The sequence below is a fragment of the Oncorhynchus gorbuscha genome, linkage group LG17 (assembly GCF_021184085.1).
Source record: "Oncorhynchus gorbuscha isolate QuinsamMale2020 ecotype Even-year linkage group LG17, OgorEven_v1.0, whole genome shotgun sequence".
Taxonomy (NCBI): domain Eukaryota; kingdom Metazoa; phylum Chordata; class Actinopteri; order Salmoniformes; family Salmonidae; genus Oncorhynchus; species Oncorhynchus gorbuscha.
This window is the reverse complement of record NC_060189.1, coordinates 34,602,845-34,626,747: the sequence shown is the minus strand read 5'-3', so window position 1 is coordinate 34,626,747 and position 23,903 is coordinate 34,602,845. Positions and strand designations below refer to the sequence as shown.

The following is a 23,903-nucleotide window of genomic DNA, read 5'->3' as shown; positions in this document are numbered from 1 at the left end:
CAAGATTTGAAAATGGCTGTCTAACAATGATCAACAACCAACTTGATAGAACTTCAAGAATTTTTAAAAGAATAATGTGCAAATATTGTACAACCCAGGTGTGTAAAGCTCTTAGAGACTTACCCAGAAAGACTCACAGCTGTCATCGCTGAATACAGGTGATTCTAACATGTATTGACTCAGCGGTGTGAATACTTAAGTAAATGAGATATTTCAGTATTTCATTTTCAATAAATTTGCTTAAATTTATAAATGCATGTTTTCACTTTGTCTCTAACAGGATTATTGTGTGTAGATGGTGATTTTGAAATATTTTTTTATCCATTTTATATTCAGGCCGTAACACAACAAAATGTGGAATAAGTCAGGACGATGAATACTTTCTGAATGGATTAAAACTGTCTGCTATGAAATTGTCAGTGTTTGTAATAAACTCTGATCCTAAAGCCTATTTCTAACTTGTTCATGTAGTGGTGGTGGTGGGGGGGCTATATCATAATTAATGTTTATATTATTTGTGAAAACTACAGATAGTAACATACCATTATTCATTTCAATCTAATCACCTGCTTGTTTTTTCAAAACATGCAAATGAGCTATAATACAATTTGACTGTCGCAGCCACAGTGTTGTCCTTAACTACAAGTCTACTAGAACCATTACCAGAGGGTGATTTCTGATCTGACAACAGAGAGTAATCCATGTGCTACATTTAAAGTTCCTCAACAGCTGGTTGCTGGTGTATGCTAATTTCGCTCTCACATAAGCTTCAGACTGACTGAGGTTCCGCTGCAAAACAGCATGCAGAGAATCACCACTACCGCACACAGCACAGCACAGCCTGGCCTAGCAAGCAGCTTTTCCATCAACACAGAAACAAACAGCGGCATTGTCATCGATGAATGAATATGTTTACGACAGTTAACAACCTTGCTTAGCACATAAACAATGCGAAAGTGCCTGCATTGCTGGCCAGCACTAGCTGTTCTGTAGTCGCCTATAACATACGCCTTCTCAGTCTATACCTGTTACCCGAACGCCAAGGTCCCCAATTATCAGATGCACTCCTGCTGAAAAGGGCAACATCGAAACTTCTGACATCTCCACTCAAAATTGCATAGCATCTAGTCATAAGCGTCAACGTTTTCATATAGAAAAAGAACAATCCAAGCGTTACCGTTCTCTTCTTGTAGGGTCTTGCTGAATGCTAGGTTTGGTGGGCGCCATCTTCCTGCAATTATTTGATTTCTTACTTTTTTTTCTTCAGATTTATTTTGACATAAAGCCGTGCCGTCTGACAGCAATGCGTCATGTAGACTAGGTGTATTTAAATAAAGCCATAGCGCTGATGTGGACCAGCCGTGCCCCTGTCTCCGTGTATTGGCGTTCATGAGCGTGAAAAACGGAGCAAAAAAAACCGAGATCGAGCTCCAAAGGCATGCCAAGAAAAGTGAGTGGAAACCGGGGGATGCTTCTCAAATCCAGCTGCTCTCCTGATATATGGAGCTCGGGTTGTATAACAGTGGAATTGCTACACTATAAACGGGAACATCGTAGCCTATCTTTACATTTTTCCGCCAGAGCCTCTTGTCTTCGTTGCTTCGTAAAGGATTTTTCTGAGTCTGTTTGTCTGTGCATTTTACAGCTTTTCCTGGCTCGCTCTATGTGAAAAGGGACACATCTTCTCTCCAGCCGGCGCAACAACGCCACTCAGTTGTAGTTGGAAACAGTTTTTTTTTGCGTTATACAGGTTGCAATACGCAAATTCCCTTGGAATTGCTTTTTGTTCTGCAATTGGAAGTATCATACATTTTTGCATTATGACGTTTTCTCACTAAATGAACTGTTTCTGATCATCTTAATAGTTTTTTTTGCAGATATTGGACGTGACTATATATCACTAACAACATCAAGATTCATAATTTAAATAAAAATATATCCACCTACATACGGTTGTATCTCTGTTTTAAGTAGGCCTATTATTTCATTTATCTGGCTGTGATTAACTTGTGTAGTCTGTTCTAAAAAGCAAGCTATTTTAGTGTAATATAACATAGCCTATGAATCACCCGTGCATTAGCCTAATTGTTAAAGCATTTGCATTTAAATGAATTATCATTCGAGTGTCACATCAGATAAACAAGAATGATGGAGTTGAAAACTAGTCTTCAATCAATGACTGGTCAAGGTCACTGACCGGTCATATGCTCTAAATTATTGTGCAACTTTATTTGTTTGTCAAATGTGTTTACCAGATGCCAAATAAAAACTTCAAGAAGGTAATATTCTGATATAGGGTAAAAGGCCTAGAATTATCCCAAAACGTCCTGATGTAGCATTGCAAATATAGACAAAGTGTGGATTTTAATTGTGTTAACTTTTTCTTGTTTTGTTAAATACTTTTATAGTTTTTTTAGTTAAAAGAAAAATCTCTTCTCTTTCAGATTTCATCTGTAATACAGCTAACCATACCAAAATGGTTGTTTTGAAAATATAGCCTATACAAGTTATTTTGTTATATTGGCTAAAATATAATCAAAGAATTGTAATTGCTTTAGAAAAAGCGCCATGGATTATTGGTCTCAGCCAATTTCTTGAAAAATGTATATTTGAACAGGTTAGCATGTCATTGTTTGCCATTCAAATGTTCTCTTTCAGACAGCTGATGTGGCCTGTAGCTATAGGCTAATCTATATGCCTATTTGTTTTACTTGAAACAATATAAGCTACCCAACATGTTTAATAAAATATAATGAGTCATTCTAAAATACTTGTGATTTTAACTGTGGGTTGCAAAAGCTTTTAATCGTGAATACCATAGTTTCTAATTCAGGCCTGTAATGTCAATGTGGTAACTTTTGCCAGCCATTAAGTCTCTGTATTGACACTCTGTTGTGGTTTTGGTATGTTCTGAGAAACTAGCATAGGCCTATATAACATATACCTACCTTAATTACCTTTGATACGTGTTTACAGCCCTACACGATCAAGTAGCATGTAAAGCATTCAGTGTAGGCGATATATTACCCCAATTATTGATTGTAAAATAGTCTATTGAATGATTGCTCAGAATATGGGCATTTTCATGATCGTTGTCTTAATAAAGGTCTCATGGATAGCCTAGTTTAAATATTTCAGAATAAGTTGATTGTCAAGCCAAGTGTTGTTTTATGCATGACATTGAACATGCAACTTCATGTAAAGTGACTTACTACATTTGCAGGTTGTAGCCAATTGAACTATTGTTGTTATCCATGTGGCCTATATTGCATAGGCTAAATGGCATAATGTGAAACTTGATAATGCCTTATGTTATACATGTGGTAGGCCTGCCCATGACCATTAAACAACCCAAACTGTTCAGTGACTTATAACATATCCATAAGACTAGTATTGTGCCTGTGTCTGAATTAAAGAATTTGTGAAATAAAACAATACAAAATACATTTCCCCAGTGGTCAGGTCAACATACCTTTGTTGATAGGACGTGATCCCCTGGACGTTCTGCGGGTTCCCGTTAGTGGTACCGGGGATTCTCCCCACCGCAGGACCTGGTGGCATTCCCCCGGCTCCTCCACCTGCCGCCGTCACCTGAACGCTGAAATCCGGGAAGATCCTGATCATCCCTGCTCTGGTAGATTGAACACGCACTGACTGAGTCTATGAAGATTTTTCAAAGAATATCAGCAGTCTTCCCTCCGGCCGAACAAGTCACACCACAATCCCATGAGTGATGGTCACCAGCTCATCGGCCATTCTATGTCTGGATTTCTCTCTGTATCAGCGACGAGACAACTGCAGCTTTCAGGAGGTTAGCAATGACATTGATGCCGGTGGTGTGCGGGACAGGAAACGCGTCCTCTACGCAGGGATGTGTAGGTTGGAGACCGTGGAAAGATAAATTAATATTGTTATTTATCTTTATCTAGATATAATGACAAAATGTTGATTATGTTTTGCCAAATAGGCTACAGCAACTATCACGCGTAATTCTAGCGTAAAATGTTGAAAAGTCAAGCCTTATATTTATGATCTATTCAGCAATTAGATGTATCCATTCGGTTTAGCAGTTCCTATATGTAAAATGGAAACATTGATTAGAGTTATTGATATCTGGTGATCTAGAAGTTGAAATATACGAAGTGACAGCCGGTCAGGAAGTTTTATGCTACCTACAAAGTTAACAGGAGAACAAACTGACAGGCGCTTCTTCGGGAACCGAAGCTCACCAATAAAAAGCTCACCAATAAAGTTATTTTGAATGTACTGAAGTTTTATCTCTGTAAAATAATCCAATTGAATACTGGTTGTTAAGATATTAGAAAAATAAAGGGCTTAAAGCCACAATCGCGGACCTGTTTCCATTCACGGTGCGCACAGCATCTTTTTCCAAAATTCCAATCCAATTGTTATTATTACGAACAAAACAATGCAAGTTAACGTTTTGAAATTGATTACGTGTTAGACTTACACCATAGACACAACAAAAGTTAGCAATAGTTCGCTGACCAAATCGTTAAACCTAGATTAGAATGAGAGGATTGCAAAAAATTATCTTATGCCCTACCACTATTGTCGGCACACTCGTCACTTCCAAAGTGGACGGATGCTATTTGTAAGGATGCCGAGATGTGATGATAGGCCAGTATGCAAAAAAAATCGCTCAAAAAAACTTCCAAATAACGCTGACGCGTTCAGTTTTTCTCCAACAATTGAAGTGTGATATTTTCTTATCTTTCTTTGAAGGACTGAACCCCCCTCTCCTCTTGACTGACTGGTGCTCTATCTATCTGTATGTGCTGTTGTTTTTGTGAGGTGTCTCCGGTACAGGTTTCCTCAACTTGCTATGCCCTAATGTGCATCGGATAATTTGTAAATAAGCGTGTTGCTGTCTGTGTGAATTTTCCCATAGACTGTGTTGTTGTGTGATCTGGTAGTGTGCAGCAATGCCATTCCTAGCGCGTGTGAGCTGATGAACTTGGCCTCAGCAGCTGCTGATGCCTCGCGCAAGCGATGCCTGAGCGCGCCGCCCCATTCCAGCCAATCAAAGACCATGACAGGAACGCGCAAAGGATGCTGCAGCAGCGGTAACCCATTGCAGCCCGGGAGACGGGTAAATTCGATTCCGCTGAAACTATAACCATTCATTACGCGGGTAAAGAACAAATTAACATACCACCAAGCCATCTCACACCAACACAGTGCAAGTGTTTGACATATACAGTACAGCCAGTACAGACTAGATACAATTAGACAAAGAACAGGTAAAACAGATGAAGAGTAGTACTTCATAATTTTATACAGACAAGTTGCCTATGAAAACATCACTTTATTTTAAAGATTTTACATTTAAGCCTATATGTTTGCTTGAACTTAATGCTTGCAGAGGACACCACCTCAAATTTACCATAACACATGATACATTCTATAGCATAATGTTCTCCCCTCAGAAGGGCAGAAGCTTGTGCATAGTTAATAAACATATGTATACCATGTTAATCAGGGACAGGCCACTACCCCGACTCCCGAGGATCAATTCCCCCCCCAAAATGTATCCATGTTTTAGGATCTCAGTCAGGGTCTCAACTTTCTGTTGAGAGTTAGAATAGTAGAATCACCATTTTTTGGTGGTACATCAGCAATTTCTCTCTTGATACATTACATTTACATTTACATTTAAGTCATTTAGCAGACGCTCTTATCCAGAGCGACTTACAAATTGGTGCATTCACCTTATGACATCCAGTGGGACAGTCACTTAACAATAGTGCATCTAAAACTTAGGGGGGGTGGGGTGAGAGGGATTACTTAACCTATCCTAGGTATTCCTTAAAGAGGTGGGGTTTCAGGTGTCTCCGGAAGGTGGTGATTGACTCCGCTGTCCTGGCGTCGTGAGGGAGTTTGTTCCACCATTGGGGGGGCCAGGGCAGCGAACAGTTTTGACTGGGCTGAGCGGGAGCTGTACTTCCTCAGTGGTAGGGAGGCGAGCAGGCCAGAGGTGGATGAACGCAGTGCCCTTGTTTGGGTGTAGGGCCTGATCAGAGCCTGGAGGTACTGAGGTGCCGTTCCCCTCACAGCTCCGTAGGCAAGCACCATGGTCTTGTAGCGGATGCGAGCTTCAACTGGAAGCCAGTGGAGAGAACGGAGGAGCGGGGTGACGTGAGAGAACTTGGGAAGGTTGAACACCAGACGGGCTGCGGCGTTCTGGATGAGTTGAAGGGGTTTAATGGCACAGGCAGGGAGCCCAGCCAACAGCGAGTTGCAGTAATCCAGACGGGAGATGACAAGTGCCTGGATTAGGACCTGCGCCGCTTCCTGTGTGAGGCAGGGTCGTACTCTGCGGATGTTGTAGAGCATGAACCTACAGGAACGGGCCACCGCCTTGATGTTAGTTGAGAACGACAGGGTGTTGTCCAGGATCACACCAAGGTTCTTGGCGCTCTGGGAGGAGGACACAGTGGAGTTGTCAACCGTGATGGCGAGATCATGGAACGGGCAGTCCTTCCCCGGGAGGAAGAGCAGCTCCGTCTTGCCGAGGTTCAGCTTGAGGTGGTGATCCGTCATCCACACTGATATGTCTGCCAGACATGCAGAGATGCGATTCGCCACCTGGTCATCAGAAGGGGGAAAGGAGAAGATTAATTGTGTGTCGTCTGCATAGCAATGATAAGAGAGACCATGTGAGGTTATGACAGAGCCAAGTGACTTGGTGTATAGCGAGAATAGGAGAGGGCCAAGAACAGAGCCCTGGGGGACACCAGTGGTGAGAGCGCGTGGTGAGGAGACAGATTCTCGCCACGCCACCTGGTAGGAGCGACCTGTCAGGTTCCAAGCGTGGGCCGCGCCGGAGATGCCCAACTCGGAGAGGGTGGAGAGGAGGATCTGATGGTTCACAGTATCGAAGGCAGCCGATAGATCTAGAAGGATGAGAGCAGAGGAGAGAGAGTTAGCTTTAGCAGTGCGGAGCGCCTCCGTGATACAGAGGAGAGCAGTCTCAGTTGAATGACTAGTCTTGAAACCTGACTGATTTGGATCAAGAAGGTCATTCAGAGAGAGATAGCGGGAGAGCTGGCCAAGGACGGCACGTTCAAGAGTTTTGGAGAGAAAAGAAAGAAGGGATACTGGTCTGTAATTGTTGACATCGGAGGGATCGAGTGTAGGTTTTTTCAGAAGGGGTGCAACTCTCGCTCTCTTGAAGACGGAAGGGACGTAGCCAACGGTCAGGGATGAGTTGATGAGCGAGGTGAGGTAAGGGAGAAGGTCTCCGGAAATGGTCTGGAGAAGAGAGGAGGGGATAGGGTCAAGCGGGCAGGTAGTTGGGCGGCCGGCCGTCACAAGACGCGAGATTTCATCTGGAGAGAGAGGGGAGAAAGAGGTCAGAGCATAGGGTAGGGCAGTGTGAGCAGAACCAGCGGTGTCGTTTGACTTAGCAAACGAGGATCGGATGTCGTCGACCTTCTTTTCAAAATGGTTGACAAGTCATCTGCAGAGAGGGAGGAGGGGGGAGGGGGCGGAGGATTCAGGAGGGAGGAGAAGGTGGCAAAGAGCTTCCTAGGGTTAGAAGCAGAAGCTTGGAATTTAGCGTGGTAGAAAGTGGCTTTAGCAGCAGAGACAGAGGAGGAAAATGTAGAGAGGAGGGAGTGAAAGGATGCCAGGTCCGCAGGGAGGCGAAGTTTTCCTCCATTTCCGCTCGGCTGCCCGGAGCCCTGTTCTGTGAGCTCGCAATGAGTCATCGAGCCACGGAGCGGGAGGGGAGGACCGAGCCGGCCTGGAGGATAGGGGACATAGAGAGTCAAGGGATGCAGAGAGGGAGGAGAGGAGGGTTGAGGAGGCAGAATCAGGAGATAGGTGGGAGAAGGTTTGAGCGGAGGGAAGAGATGATAGGATGGAAGAGGAGAGAGTAGCGGGGGAGAGAGAGCGAAGGTTGGGACGGCGCGATACCATCCGAGTAGGGGCAGTGTGGGAGGTGTTGGATGAGAGCGAGAGGGAAAAGGATACAAGGCAGTGGTCGGAGACTTGGAGGGGAGTTGCAATGAGGTTAGTGGAAGAACAGCATCTAGTAAAGATGAGGTCGAGCGTATTGCCTGCCTTGTGAGTAGGGGGAAGGTGAGAGGGTGAGGTCAAAAGAGGAGAGGAGTGGAAAGAAGGAGGCAGAGAGGAAAGAGTCAAAGGTAGACGTGGGGAGGTTAAAGTCGCCCAGAACTGTGAGAGGTGAGCCGTCCTCAGGAAAGGAGCTTATCAAGGCATCAAGCTCATTGATGAACTCTCCGAGGGAACCTGGAGGGCGATAAATGATAAGGATATTAAGCTTGAAAGGGCTAGTGACTGTGACAGCATGGAATTCAAAGGAGGCGATAGACAGATGGGTAAGGGGAGAAAGAGAGAATGACCACTTGGGAGAGATGAGGATCCCGGTGCCACCACCCCGCTGACCAGACGCTCTCGGGGTGTGCGAGAACACGTGGGCGGACGAAGAGAGAGCAGTAGGAGTAGCAGTGTTGTCTGTGGTGATCCATGTTTCCGTCAGGGCCAAGAAGTCGAGGGACTGGAGGGAGGCATGGGCTGAGATGAACTCTGCCTTGTTGACCGCAGATTGGCAGTTCCAGAGGCTACCGGAGACCTGGAACTCCACGTGGGTCGTGCGCGCTGGGACCACCAGAGTAGGGTGGCCGCGGCCACGCGGTGAGGAGCGTTTGTATGGTCTGTGCAGAGAGGAGAGAACAGGGATAAACCGACACATAGTTGACAGGCTACAGAAGAGGCTACGCTAATGCAAAGGAGATTGGAATGACAAGTGGACTACACGTCTCGAATGTTCAGAAAGTTAAGCTACGTAGCAAGAATCTTATTGACTAAAATGATTAAAATGATACAGTACTGCTGAAGTAGGCCAGCTGGCAGTGGGTGCGTTGTTGACACTACACTAATCAAGTCGTTCCGTTGAGTGTAATAGTTTCTGCAGTGTTGCTATTCGGGGCTAGCAGGCTAGCTAGCAGTGTTGTTTACGTTACGTTGCGTTAAAAGAACGACAATAGATGGCTAGCGAACCTAGAAAATCGCTCTAGACTACACAATTATCTTTGATACAAAGACGGCTATGTAGCTAGCTAAGTAGCTAGCTACGATCAAACAAATCAAACCGTTGTACTGTAATGAAATGAAGTGAAAATGTGATACAACCTGTGAATGCGACCGGGTAGTTGAGTTCTATACAGAAGACGTTGGCTAGCGTTGGCTAGCTGTTGGCTAGCTAGCAGAGTCACCTACGTTAAGGATGACAAATAGCTGGCTAGCTAACCTCGGTAAATTAAGATAATCACTCTAAGACTACACACTCTAAACCTAAACAACACAATTATCTTGGATACGATGATAAGATGATACGAAGACAGCAAAGACAGCTATGTAGCTAGCTGACACTAAACTAATCAAGTCGTTCAGTTGAGTGTAACAGTTTCTCCAGTGCAGCTAATCAGTGGACGTTAGCTAGCTGGCTAGTGAAGACTAGTGAAGACTACGTTAGGACGGCGAAATACGATAATTACGCAATTATCTTTTGATACAAAGACGGCTATGTAGCTAGCTGAGAAGAAATTGCTAAGATAAGACAAATCAAACCGTTGTGATATAATGAAATATAATGAAAAAGTTATACTACCCGTTGGAGCGACGTGCAGATGCGACCACTCGCTCCAACCGGAACCGGTACGTCAGTCACTGACAGTCACTCAATTAGCCCATGTCAGCAAAAACACTTTAGACTTGTAAATTAGTCTAGCGGCCAGCTATTTAAACTTGTAAGTAATCATGGTGCTTAAATGTTTTTCTTACATGGTGGCAGAGGCCCCCCAACTAAATGCTGCTTAGGGCCTCCAAAAGGCTAGAGCCGGCTCTGACTGCATGTGTGGGTATGGATGTGGGTATGCAGACCCGTGAGCCACTGCGGCCCCTCATGATAAGTTCAGATTTTCTGTGGCCCCCACCCAAGGTTGCCTAATGAAGGTTTTGAAAAAACAATTATAATCTTTAAAGTAGGAGCATTCTGTCCTTTTTTTTACACAGATACATGTTTGGTCTATAAAATGACACCTTTAGATAATGAAAGTTGAGGAGAAGAACTGCAGACTCTTATGCAATTAAATAATCCTCTAAACATAAACCAATCCAGATGATTAAACACCAATAAAAAAACAATCAAAGCTCTTCACCTGAGACTTAAAATTGGATCGCTTCTCTAACCATGTCTAATAAAACTGCTCTAAGAATGAGGTCCAGAAAATGGTAGCCTCTTTTTGCTGTATTTTCCCTGTAATGAAATCAAATGAATTGCACTGGAGGCTTTAAACCGACATTGCAGGCTCCTGATACAATTAGATGAACAGTCTCTGCTGCTGTTTACCTGCTCAGTTATTTGGAGGGCTCTGTATTGCATTTATTTGTCTACAGTTCTTTGCTAAAGTACATGAGACAGATTGGGGGCAGCTGCAACTGCTCCTCTTCTCCCACATGACATTTCAGGTATAGTGGTTCTCTCTCTCTCTCTCTCTCTCTCTCCTCTCTCTTTCCTTCCACCCTTCTCTTTCTCGCTCTTAGAAAATAATGATAATCAATGGTATGTTGTATACAACTAGGGCCAGGCACTTCATCCTGCATGGGCACTTGAAGTAACGAGGTACCTTACAGCCAATAGAGCAGTGTAGCAAAGGCAGTTGTGCTTTTTAACAGAGCTTAATTGAATAGTATTCATTTAAGGACAATCCTGCATCTGATTTCAGAGGACGTAACACGTTTCTCAATCAGAATGATTCTTGCTCTCCCTCCGAAACATTAAAATCAAGTTTAATCATTCCCCTTTAGGGGGGGGGGGGCAACATACTTTGGTAGGTATAGGCTATTAAGGACAAGGAAGCAATCTCTTTACCAAGGACCAGTGACCAAGTAATTGACATTTTTTTCCCAGTACCATATTGACCAATTAGCTTAATAATGTGAGGATGGATAAATACTGTCAAAGCCCTGCTGTTGGCTAGCTCAACCTCTCTCCATCACATATTGCCAACCTCAAACAGAACACAACACAGAGTCTGCAGAGGTCAGAGCTAACGTCCATCACTAACACCTATTCAACTTATTCGATTCTGCTTGTTTTTGTTCTCCTCTCTTTTCATAAAAGAGTGACTGACTCATGATAACAATCCCACAAGATCCATGTTGGATGAAGCTAAGGAAGGACACATTTTGGAGGACATGCTATCATACCATGCAATTCTACAAGTCGTTGTGAGTCATTTGCCTTATCGGAACTTTGCAGTGTTTTAACATGTCTCCTCCAGAATGAGAGAGTGAGCTGTCTCTATGTGATAACACTGTTTTAGAATGTCTGGTTGAGAATGAGTGTTAGCCTTCCATATGATAACACTGTGATTCCAGAGGTCATCATTCCTTCTTGCATCAGAAGTGGATAATTGAAGCCGCTTCTCAGAATCCTAATTTCATCTTTCTTTTGTGACTACCAAAGATCCAAGTCTTATAGGTGATTCATACATTTTTCTCTTTTGTCTGAGATGTGACTTGTTTTGTAATGTCTTAGAGAGGATAAAGCACTGTTTGGGTTCTGGTCTGAGATATGTGTTAATGGGAAATCCAAATTCAAAATGGGATTTAAAGGACAATACAGATGTAGGATCTTAATTTGATCTATATTGTCACAGCAAAATAAACCTTCAGCAACATTATTTGAACGATTAGTCCATAATATTGCTTGATCGGTGGTTAGGCTATTCCTGCAGCTGTCCAAAAGTAGGCTACCTGAAAAGTGCAATATTGTTAATATAACTGTGTATTAGTGTTGGTTTTCAGGGAATTTATGTAAATCATGAAGCTCATCTGCATTTCCAGCAGTGTAGGAAAATTCTCAGCAACAAAAGTGATCAAATTAAGATCACACACCTGTAGTTGCATAGACAGTATGGTTTTAATATCACAGATAGTCAAGTTCTCACAAGTTTTCAGTATGGACTATACCACCGTTTTTAAAACTCATTTAGGGCCGGTTTCCCAGACACAGATTACGCCTAGTCCAGGACTAAACAGCATTCTCAATGGAGATTCTCAATTGAAATAGCTTTTTAGTCCAGGACTAGGCTTAATCTCTGTTTAAGCAACCGTCCCATGTTTACTGTAAAGTAAGGGTCATTTTTTTGTGGTGAAAGATCACCTTTGATCGTATTCTTACTTTAATCACTTAATTTCCATTGTCCAATCTGATGGATAGGTTAGCTTGTGAATTTTAAAAGCCAGGGAGGCATAGGGCAAGGAAAACACTCACATTTTACTCAACCACCCTAATGTAATCTGAAATATTGCTTCCCTGTGTTTTGAAGATGACTCTTGGCTCAAGAGAAATGATAAATTAACTGTTGTGAGGAATTACAGATGGGACATTCAGGAAAAAATACTTTCAATATGCTAATGATTGATCGGAATGTCCAAGTGGAGATGACATCCTTGCTTTTATTTATCCTCGATTATAAACTCCTGCACTGCCCTTTCAGACTCCTATGTGATTCCATATCAAATTGTTTCTTAATGCGGTTTGATGACATGTCTGAAATGCAATCACCTAAACCTCTCAAATTACATGAACACACTCAGCACAATCCCTGGTCCACTGATGGGGCCAGCACCCCTGTCATCGCCCACACACACACACACACACACACACACACACACACACACACACACACACACACACACACACACACACACACACACACACACACACACACACACACACACACACACACACACACACACACACACACACACACACACACACACACACACACACACACACAGCTGATGTCTGCCACTGCATACCACAATGATCAACTCACGCCTGGTTGTCTTTTGTTTTGCCCACTTTAACATTCTTTTCACAGCTCTTTTCCAATTGTTAAACTTTTTGTTCAGCATATGACTTTCACATGGCACATTTTGTTATTTTGCCAATGTATAGGCTTGTCATCGCTCACATTGATTGTCATAGTGAACAACGTGGGAGTCTCTAATAGCCTCGCTATACATACGCCTATAATGCAGCACACAGGCTTAAGCGAATCTGTTTTCAATTCGTACCCCCGTTTTCTTTTCCTTTTCCAGATTAAAGAACATTGGCATTTTGATGATGAGGAAATGATTCTATCCATCTCTGGAAATGAACGGAAGACCGTGAAAGCTCTCAAAAGCACACAAGGCCATCAGCGATGACGGATACTTATGGAATGCTACTAAAATACTGTTTTACATCAGACTGCAATGTAAAACCTTTGCCTTGACTCATTACTATCCTAAGTTCATTAGAGAAAAAAGTTGACGCACAGTACAACCACGCCCCGAAATATTCCCCCAAGTTTGTGACATTTAAATAACAGGACTCTTTCATCCCTCCCTTTCCTAACTTTCTACACAGAAAAAATGATTTCCCTTCTTGTCTTTTTGATGTGGCGTAATCATGTGTGATCTTTTCAACAAAGAGTAGCCAGCCATCTTATTCATTTTGCCATCCGTGCTAAAGCAAAGACCCCAAATCAACATTTTGACTGGTGGTAATTGCAAAGCCACAATGGTTCGATACACATGACCTTTATTCCCTTTAAAGTTATTTCCATTTCTTACAAAAATATCTTGATAATTGCAAAAAGGCACATTTCTTTTCTTTTTTTTCTGCCACATTATGTTTCTTTGAGGACAGTGTAGGAATGCATTTCCATTCTAATTTATTAATCCTATCAGTCAAGTCTAAACCCTTCAGCAACAATGAGAATAAAACACTGTTTGGCAACTATCCTATTAATAAGATAGAAGTACAAGCAACCGTAATCAAATACCCCATAATGTGATATAACATGCAGTGTTTCTATTCTGTATTCTGCACTTTGCTAGTTCAAGAGCCTGTAACATGGCAACTGATGGCCGAGGAAACGGTTGTTTTACGTAACATTCACATACATAGTCATTTTTTATAAACAATGAATACTGTTCCCTTTTTCTGTCTGATATGATATGATGTAAGAACACACTCATCAACAAACTAGCATCTTCCATGAGACCAAATAGACGATTACAGCAAAGGGTTTGTCATCAAGGCTTGTATAAGCAATCAGGGAAAAGTTGATTGGTTGTTGAGCAGTGTGTGTGTGTGTGTGTGTGTGCGTGTGTGTGTAACCTAGTCGGGGATGTACCTCCGCAGCTGATTGGCTGATGGGCCCAGAGGAAAATGTATCCTGTCCTATCGTCTTCAGGATCATCAACACCTCCTGTAAACAACCAATTACTTATGCTAATGTTTGTGTCTGCGTGGCAGGCCACACTCGCAACGTGGTCAATGTAATGCCTATACGCTTGCTAACATACAGTGTGTCCATATTCCCTATAGTACACTACTCTTGACCAGGCCCCATAGGGCTCTGGTCAAATGTAGTGCACTATATAGGGTATAGGGTTCCATTTAGGATGCTGGCAACACTTTATGTAGTTTTCTTTGTAGTTAACATTCAATGACATCCCTAAACATCTGTTTTCACATAACCTCAATCAGACTTGTCAATCACCTGCTTGTCAATCACTCCTCGGATCCCCAATGATGGCCTAGACCCAGACACATCTTCCTTATTTCTCATTTAGTGTTCCACTTTTGCGTTTATAGTGTGACGAGGAGAAATGATCAACGCTGAAAGATCCTTGTACACGTTTAAGGTGAATCACATACAGAACAGGCATGTAAATCCAATGGTTTCCAATGAATAACGTTTATTTCTCAACATGTTTGTATATTTATTAACCATGCAGTCTAGCACTTTAAGGCCCATAATATTCCACATCACAGAACGCGTACAGTTTTACACTAAACACAAAGCATGTACACCACCATTATACGTCAAGGTCGGAGATCGTATACATAGAAACAGATGCCTGTTTCAACCTTGCCGGTTGTCCTTTTTTTCTTTCTCTTTCATCTTTTGAACACCTAACTGGGTAAGCAGTGTTTTAACAAAAGGTATAAGAAACAACAATAGCAAGGCACACATTTTTTACGTTTAAAACCTTCCCTCGTACCGTTCCTCTATGTCTTAGGAATTTTAAAAAAAGGAAATGGTAGATAGATACTGAATTTAAGTCAACAGTCGTCATCAATCTTATACTACACAACACTGTTCAGCTGTTTCCAACCTGGGCCGTGTTGCATAGATAGATCTACTTGCTTTTGCCTTTCATTCTGACATCGGTCCAACTTCCATTTCCTTCATCAGTTGAGTGACAACACAATCACTCTCTTCTCTCTCTTTCTTAACACACGTTGTCATGGGGCTGGAAGTCTCAGAACTCTGTGGAACTCTCAGCAGTGCTGTTCTCATAGGATTCCTCCACCCCATGTGTCCTCTTCAAATTTGACCCTACATAGTTCTGATGCAGCAAACAAGGAAAACTTGTGCCCTGGGCTTATAACATCTGCAGCTGGTTGTACAGTACCGGATGAGATAGTGAGAAATGCCATGCAAACTGGCGGAATAAGTGTGTGTGTGCGTGTGTGTGTGTGTGTGTGCGTGCGTGCGTGTGTGTGTGTGGTGAGAAATGGACGTGGGGTTTGCATGGTGGTCGGCAGAGCAGTGAGGTAGCTCAGTTCCAGTCTGGGACAGGATTGGAGGAGCAAAGGACGGCGGGGGTCAAAGGTCAGGGGTCAGCGTTACAGCAGCCAGGAGGAAGAGGAGGAAGCTGGAGAGCAGTCTGGACAGAGCCATGCACCAGGGGAACAGGGGGACCAGGGGAGAGAGCCCAGCCCAGGCCACAGACCACCAGGATGGACACTGCACACAGGCACTTCTCTTCACAGAGGGGTTTTGGAGGTGGCTGTGGAAACACTCCCTGATTGTCTCTGTAAACAAAAGAACACAACAATCCATTCCAATGTCAGTTATCATAACACTACTGTTCTATACCTATTTTAACCTTTCAAAAATTCCCCCTAATTTTGTAGTGACCAGCTCACACAAGCACTGCCAGTGATGTTTACAATCCAACGTCACATATTCTCAAAAACACAATATGAAGGGTGAGTATTTGAAACGTTTGTCCTCAATGTACATGCAGTATTTCAACAAACAACGCTGTGACACAATACCTCTGCAGTATAGACAACAAAACTACTAGTTACATTAGTCTCTAAACCACAGACCACTGATTCATCTAGCAGTGCTTTGTAGTCTGTATTCATCATTGGCCTTATTGAACATTTTCCCCTTCTATAGTCTTATGGCGTGCAGCAGGGCTGATCAAGTGGGCCAGACGAGGCGGTGCTACGGGGGTCAGATACAGCTGTGTATCTGACTACTGTGTGTAGCTTTCTGTGCTCTCTGAGGCTGGGACTCGCATGGGGACATGACTGGCTCACCCGCGGCACCAGTGTGTGAGTGTCTGTGTGTACAGACTACTGGGGCTCGGCTGGGGCTCACGTGTCCTGCCTTGAGGGCTGGCATGGGACAGCATGGGGACAGCGGGGGAGAGGGGGGACAGGGGGGGACTCACAGAGGGGAGACAGCAGAGTGTTTAGCCCCAGGGGTGCCTATTTGGGGATGACATCACTACATCACTAAATGCAACTCTCCCTTCAGTACAGTTTGTTCATACCACGGGGGGATACAAAGCCATGAATATATATAGTTCTGAGGTGAGTTGCCTTTGTGGTGACTGACTTCTAGTTGACTAAGGCTGAATGTGGAAAATAAATATATACTGTATTAAAATAATCGTGGGTAAGGTTAAATGCGTACTGTGTGTACATGTGAACTTGCTCAGAGACTCCCAGAAGGGAATGGAATGAAACTGTGAAGTCATTGATGTATTCTTCATCTTTGTGAAATACGTATTTCATAAAGGAGGATGACTGACTAGCCAAGCAAAGGATCTCATTCTTCCAACACTTTCTGATGAGGCCATGAAAGAGAGAGAGGAAAGGGCATTTTGTAACGGCTAACCCCAGCCAATATATACATATATCCCTTGTTAGATAATAGCTACTTTTCAAACCAATTTGCTGGTAAAGGTGCCACCACGTGGAGATTAGAGTTCCTGTCATTTGAATCATAACATTGTCTGACTACTAGACTGAGGCATTTGAGTCCTGAATGCCAAAAATACGCTTTTATGTCCTATCATAGAACATTTAGTGCAGAGACGGGTGAAAAGAAATAGAGTACTAGTTCACCTTTTGAATGAATGGCAAATCTTCTTTTAAATGTGCTTACTTGCAGAATGGAATGAGGTGGAAAATGTGTTGTTTGCAATGCAACGCTACGATGACAGGGAGAAACCCCTTTAGCCATTTTCCCAGGTAGAGTACACAGCCCAAGGGGGTCCGTTACTGTGTGTGTGTGTGTGTGTGTGTGTCTATGTGGGCAAGAATGCAAAGCATGGGCGTGTGAGAGTGTGTGTGTGCGTGTGGTGGTGCTCATCATACGTACCCTGACCTGGGGCCTGGCGGTTCTAGTCTTTGAGGCAGATGAGCCGTCAGAGACAGGGCCACTACCCTGGGGGCCCCGGCCCCCGACCTCCCGACAACCTTCGCCTGACCTTGGAGACTGAGGAGAGGAGAGAGAGAGGATGGAGAGGGAGAGAGAGGGGGATGGGGGGCGATAGAGAGAGGGAAAGAGATAGAGTGATGCGGTGAATGGAAGGGGGTGAAAGAGAGGGAGAGGGTTGGAGAGAAAATACATCAAAACACATTAGAATTGAATTGTTGGTGGTGTTATATATTTCTGTAGTATTTTATAATCCACTCATCTTTTAGTTACAGAGCATAGCAACAAGAGATGAGGAAATAACATAGGGCTGGGTAAATAACTTCAAATAACAAGTACCGAATAGAAAATAATTCCCCTCTTTCCTATAAATACTTTTTTATTGAGAATTGCCTTAATGGCTTTGAAAAGATGATAAGCTGTAGACCACACGATCTACCAAGAGAGTTCTTCTCTATATTATTCGTAGCCGTATATTTTCCACCTCAATGAGCTGTATAAAGCCATAAGCAAACAAGAAAATGCCCACCCAGAAGCGGCACACCTAGTGGCCAGGGACTTTAATGCAGGAAAATTTAAATCCGTTTTACCTCATTTCTACCAGCATGTCACACGTGCAACCAAAGGAGAACAACAACTCTAGACCACCTTTACTCCACACACAGAGACGCGTACAAAGCTCTCCCCCGCCCTCCTTTTTGGTAAATCTGACCATAATTATATCGTCCTGATTCCTGCTTACAAGCAAAAACTGAAGCAGGAAGTACCAGTGACTCGCTCAATACAGAAGTGGTCAGATGACGCAGATGCTACGCTACAGGACTGTTTTGTTAGCACAGACTGAAATATGTTCCGGGATTCATCCTATGGCATTGAGGAGTATACCACCTCAGTCACCGGCTTCATCAATAAGTGCATCGACGACGTCGTTCCCACAGTGACTTATCCCAACCAGAAGCCATGGATTACAGGCAACATCCGCTTTCAAGGATTGAGACACTAATCCGGACGCTTATAAGAAATCCCGCTATGCCCTCAGACGAACCATCAAACAGGCAAAGCGTCAATACAGGAGGACTAAGATTGAACCCTACTACACTGGCTCTGACACATCAGATATGGTAGGGCTGGCAACTATTATGGACTACAGAGGGAAACCCAGCCGCGAACTGCCCAGTGACGCAAGCCTAACAGACGAGCTAAATGCCTTTTATGCTCGCTTCAAGGCAAACAACACTGAAGCATGCATGAGAGCACCAGCTGTTCCGGACGACTGTGTGATCACGCTCTCCGTAGCTTCTAGTTATTTAGTCATTGTTAGCTCCCGCTAATAAATATTTTTAGCTAATGCTTTTGATGGCTTGCTAGTTTTTGTTTTACTATAGCTAACCAAAATCAAATCAAACGTTATTTGTCACATGCGCCAAATACAACAAGACCTTACCGTGAAATAAACTAAAGTAAAAAAATAAATAAAAAGCAATCATATTAAATTACCAATAACAAGGCTATAAACAGGGGGTACAGAGTCAATGTGCGGGGGTACGGGTTAGTCAAGTCAATGTGCGGGGGTACGGGTTAGTCAAGTCAATGTGCGGGGGTACAGGTTAGTCAAGGTAATGTGCGGGGGTATGGGTTAGTCAAGGTAATGTGCGGGGGTACGGGTTAGTCAAGTCAATGTGCGGGGGTACGGTTTAGTCAATGGAATGTTCGGGGTACGGGTTAGTCAAGTCAATGTGCGGGGTACGGGTTAGCCAAGGTAATGTGCGAGGGTACGGGTTAGTCAAGGTAATGTGCGGGGGTACGGGTTAGTCAAGGTAATGTGCGGGGGTATGGGTTAGTCAAGTCAATGTGCGGGGGTATGGGTTAGTCAAGTCAATGTGTGGGGGTATGGGTTAGTCAAGGTAATGTGCGGGGGTTCTAGTTATTTAGTCATTGTTAGCTACTGCTAGCAGTCTTTACCTTTAGCACAGACACTACATCACTGGATTCCTGCCGCAAGCTCTGGACCATTACACGGGATCATCGCAGCTAGCTAGCTGCTACCGAGTGGCTATCGTGACTAACACCCTTGTCCAGAAGCAAGCACCAGTTAGCCTCGAGCTAGGCCCATTCCCCCGGCTAGCAAATGAAGTACACCAACTACAATACCTCTCTTGCCAATTGGCCTAGACCCTTTGTCGACACGGAGCCCCGCCGATCCATCACGACTGGTCTAATGACGTATTTCGGCCGATGTACTCTCAACCGACCTCTGCGTCGTTGATGTCGCGAGGACACAGCTACTAGCCCCAGCCCGCTAACTCTCTAAGTGCCGTGTCTCCCATTCGCCCAGCCTGTTTTGTCCATTGCGGCTAATTGGATCCTATGATCACTCGGCTACACAGCTGATGCCTATTGGACTGTTCATTAACACGGTACTTCATTTTGTTTATCTGTCGGCCCCAGCCTCGAACTCAGGCCCTGTATGTAGCTAACTGACAATCTCTGCCCATTCATCGCCATTTACCTGTTGTTGTTGTCTTAGCTGTTTACCCGTTGTTGTCTTAGCCCTCCCAATCAACACCTGTGATTGCTTTATGCCTCCCTCTAATGTCAATATGCCTTGTGTACTGTTGTTTAAGGTAGCTCTCATTGTTTTGTTTTACTGCGGAGCCCCTAGTCCCTCTCCACATGCCTCGGTTAGCTCCCTTGCCCCACCCCCCACACATGCGGAGATCGCACCCAGCTTAACTGGCGCTTCCAGAAATGCAGCCTCTCTCATCGTCATTCCATGCCTAGGTTTACCTCCACTGTACTTGCACCCTACCATGCCCTTGTCTGTGCATTATGCCCTGAATCTATCCTACCACGCCCTGAAGTCTGCTCCTTTTACTCTCTGTTCCGAACGCACTAGACAACCAGTTCTTAAAGCCTTTAGCCTTACCCTTATCCTACTCCTCCTCTGTTCCTCTGGTGATGTAGAGATTAACCCAGGCCCTGTGTGTCCCCAAGCGGCTCTCATTTGTTTACTTCTGTAACCGGAAAAGCCTTGGGTTCATGCATGTTAACATCAGAAGCCTCCTCCCTAAGTTTACCTTATTCACTGCTTTAGCACACTCCGCCAACCCTGACGTCCTAGCCGTGTCTGAATCCTGGCTTAGGAAGGCCACCAAAAATGTTGAAATGTCCATTCCCAATTACAACATTTTCCATCAAGATAGAGCTGCTAAAGGGGGCGGAGTAGCAATCTACTGTAGAGATAGCCTGCAGAGTTCTGTCCTACTATCCAAGTCTATGCCCATGTGAATTGATTGCCCCCCATCTAACGTCAGAGGTCGTACTTTTAGGTGACCTAAACTGGGATATGCTTAACACCCCGGCCATCCTACAATCTAAGCTAGATGCCCTCAATCTCACACAAGCTATCAAGGAACCTACCAGGTACATCCCCAAATCCATAAACATGGGCACCCTCCTAGATATCATCCTGACCAACTTGCCCTCTAAATACACCTCAGCTGTTTTCAACCAGGATCTCAGCAGGCCACCCCTCATCACTGTCAAACGCTCCCTAAAACACTCCTGCGAGCAGGCCTTTCTAATCGATCTGGCTCTGGTATCCTGGAAGGATACTGACCTCATCTGTCAGTAGAAGGTGCCTGGTTGTTCTTCAAAAGTGCCTTCCTCACCTCACCTTCCTCACCATACCTACACGTACACTACAGTCATAAGACGCAGGCCTCCTAACTGTCCCTAGAATTTCAAAGCAAACAGCTGGAGGCAGGGCTTTCTCCTATAGAGCTCCATTTTTATGGAATGGTCTGCCTACCCATGTGAGAGACGCAGACTCAGTTTCAACCTTTAAGTCTTCATCTCTTCAGTAGGTCTTATGATTGAGTGTAGTCTGGCCCAGAAGTGTGAAGGTGAACGGAAAGGCGCTGGAGCAACGAACCGCCCTTGCTGTCTCTGCCTGGCCGGTTCCCCTCTCGCCACTTGGATTCTCTGCCTCTAACCCTATTACAGGGGCTGAGTCACTGGCTTACTGGTGCTCTTCCATGCTGTCCCTTGGAGGGGTGGTTCACTTGAGTGGGTTGAGTCACTGACGTGATCTTCCTGTCTGGGTTGGCACCACCCCTTGGGTTGTGCTGTGGCGGAGATCTTTGTGGGCTATACTTGGCCTGGCCTCAAGATGGTAAATTGGTGGTAAGTTGGTGTCGGGTCTGTCGTAAGTTGGTGTGGGGGCTGTGCTTTGGCAAAGTGGGTGGGGTTATATCCTGGCCTTGTCCGGGGGTATCGTCGGATGGGGCCACAGTGTCTCCCGACCCCTCCTGTCTCAGCCTCCAGTGTTTATGCTGTAGTAGTTTATGTGTCGGGGGACTAGGGCCAGTCTGTTGTATCTGGAGTATTTCTCCTGTCTTATCAGGTGTCCTGTGTGAATTTAAGTACTTCTCTCTAACTCTAATTCTCTTCCTCTTTCTTTCTTTCTTTCTTTCTTTCTTTCTTTCTTTCTTTCTTTCTTTCTTTCTTTCTTTCTTTCTTTCTTTCTTTCTTTCTTTCTTTCTTTCTTTCTCTCGGAGGACCTGAGCCCTAGGACCATGCCTCAGGACTACCTGGCTTGATGACTCCTTGCCATCCCCAGTCCACCTGGCCATGCTGCTGCTCCAGTTTCAACTGTTCTGCCTGCGGCTATGGAACCCTGACCTGTTCACCGGTCGTGCTACCTGTCCCAGACCTGCTGTTTTCATCTCTCTAGAGACAGCAGGAGCGGTAGAGATACTCAATGATCGGCTATGAAAACCCAACTGACATTTACTCCTGAGGTGCTGACCTGTTGCATTGATTTGATCCTAAATAAGCATGCCCCTTTCAAAAAAATGTTGAACTAAGAACAGATATAGCCCTTGGTTCACTCCAGACTTGACTGCCCTTGACCAGCACAAAAACATCCTGTTGCGCACTGCACCAGCTTCAAATAGTCCCCGCGACATGCAAGTTTTCAGGCAGGTCAGTAACCAATATACACAGTCAGTTAGGAAAGCAAAGGCTAGCTTTTTCAAACGGAAATTTCCATCCTGCAGCACTAATTCCAAAATGTTTTGGGACACTGTAAAGTCCACAGAGAATAAGAGCACCTCCTCTCAGCTGTCCACTGCTCTGAGGCTAGGAAACTGTCGCCACCGATAAATCCACAATAATCGAGAATTTCAACAAGCATTTCTCAACAGTTGGCCATGCTTTCCACCTGGCTACCCCAACTCTGGCCAACAGCTCTGCACCCCCCCCGCAGCAACTGGCACAAGTCTTCAAAAGTCTATAAAAGCCAAGTGAACAAACAGATCATTGACTGTCTTTAATCCCACCGTACTTTCTCCGCAATGCAATCCGATTTCCGAGCTTATCGCAGGTGCACCTCAGCCACGCTCATAGTCCTAAATGATATCATAACCACCATCGATAAAAAACAGTACTGTGTAGCCATCTTCATCGACCTGGCCAAGGCTTTTGACTCTGTCAATCACCGTATTCTTATAGGCAGACTCAACAGCCTTGGTTTCTCAAATGACTGCCTCAACTGGTTCACCAACTACTTCTCAGATAGAATTCAGTGTGTCAAATCGGAGGGCCTGCTGTCCGGACCTCTGCCAGTCTCTATGGGGGCGCCACAGGGTTCAATTCTCGGGCCAACTATTTTCTCTGTATGTACAGTGGCAAGAAGGTTTTGCTTATTACCAAGCATGTAGAGGTCTGTAATTTTTATCACAGGTACACTTCAACTGTTAGAGACGGAATCTAAAACAAAAATTCAGAAAATCACATTGTATGATTTTTAAGTAATTAATTTGCATTTTATTGCATGACATAAGTATTTGATACATCAGAAAAGCAGAACTTAATATTTGGTACAGAAACCTTTGTTTGCAATTACAGAGATCATACATTTCCTGTAGTTCTTGACCAGGTTTGCACACACTACAGCAGGGATTTTGGCCCACTCCTCCATACAGACCTTCTCCAGATCCTTCAGGTTTCGGGACTTTGTGAAAATGAAACAGCCTATAGGGAGGAGGTCAGAGACCTAGCAATGTGGTGCCAGGACAACAACCTCTCCCTCAATGTGAGCAAGACAAAGGAGCTGATCGTGGACTACAGGAAAAGGAGGGTCGAACCGGCCCCCATTAACATCAACGTGCTGTAGTGGCCAAGCTTCCTCCCATCCAGTACCTACAGTATATACTAGGCGGAGTCAGAGGAAGGCACAAAAAATTGTCAAAGACTACAGTCACCGAAGTCATAGACTCTCTGCTACCGCACGGCAAGTGGTACCGGAGCACCACAGTGGCAAGA

The 23,903-nt window shown here is 44.3% G+C and overlaps 2 protein-coding genes across 9 annotated transcripts in view; both read right to left on the bottom strand.

Annotated features, from left to right (window-relative positions):
• The window catches only part of LOC124001919 (neuronal PAS domain-containing protein 3-like), a 406,591-nt gene extending 401,670 nt beyond the window's left edge, over positions 1-4,921 (bottom strand). For 3 of the 5 annotated variants that reach the window (XM_046309078.1, XM_046309079.1, XM_046309080.1), the window contains exons 1-2: positions 4,568-4,921; positions 3,473-3,861 (exon numbers count right to left, since the gene is read on the bottom strand). In XM_046309078.1, the coding sequence (XP_046165034.1) occupies positions 3,473-3,624 (152 nt within the window). In that variant the 5' untranslated portion in view covers positions 3,625-3,861; positions 4,568-4,921. Of the gene's footprint in view, positions 1-1,177; positions 1,688-3,472; positions 3,862-4,567 lie in introns of those variants that run through there. The other 2 variants (XM_046309081.1, XM_046309082.1) reach the window with 1 other exon arrangement.
• Positions 4,922-14,791: 9,870 nt separating this feature from the next.
• Positions 14,792-23,903, bottom strand: part of LOC124001251 (A-kinase anchor protein 6-like) — a 193,060-nt gene continuing 183,948 nt past the window's right edge. For 3 of the 4 annotated variants that reach the window (XM_046307900.1, XM_046307901.1, XM_046307902.1), the window contains exons 14-15: positions 17,520-17,636; positions 14,792-15,934 (exon numbers count right to left, since the gene is read on the bottom strand). In XM_046307900.1, coding sequence (XP_046163856.1) covers positions 15,887-15,934; positions 17,520-17,636 — 165 coding nt within the window. In that variant the 3' untranslated portion in view covers positions 14,792-15,886. The remainder of the gene's footprint in view (positions 15,935-17,519; positions 17,637-23,903) is intronic. The other variant, XM_046307903.1, reaches the window with a different exon arrangement.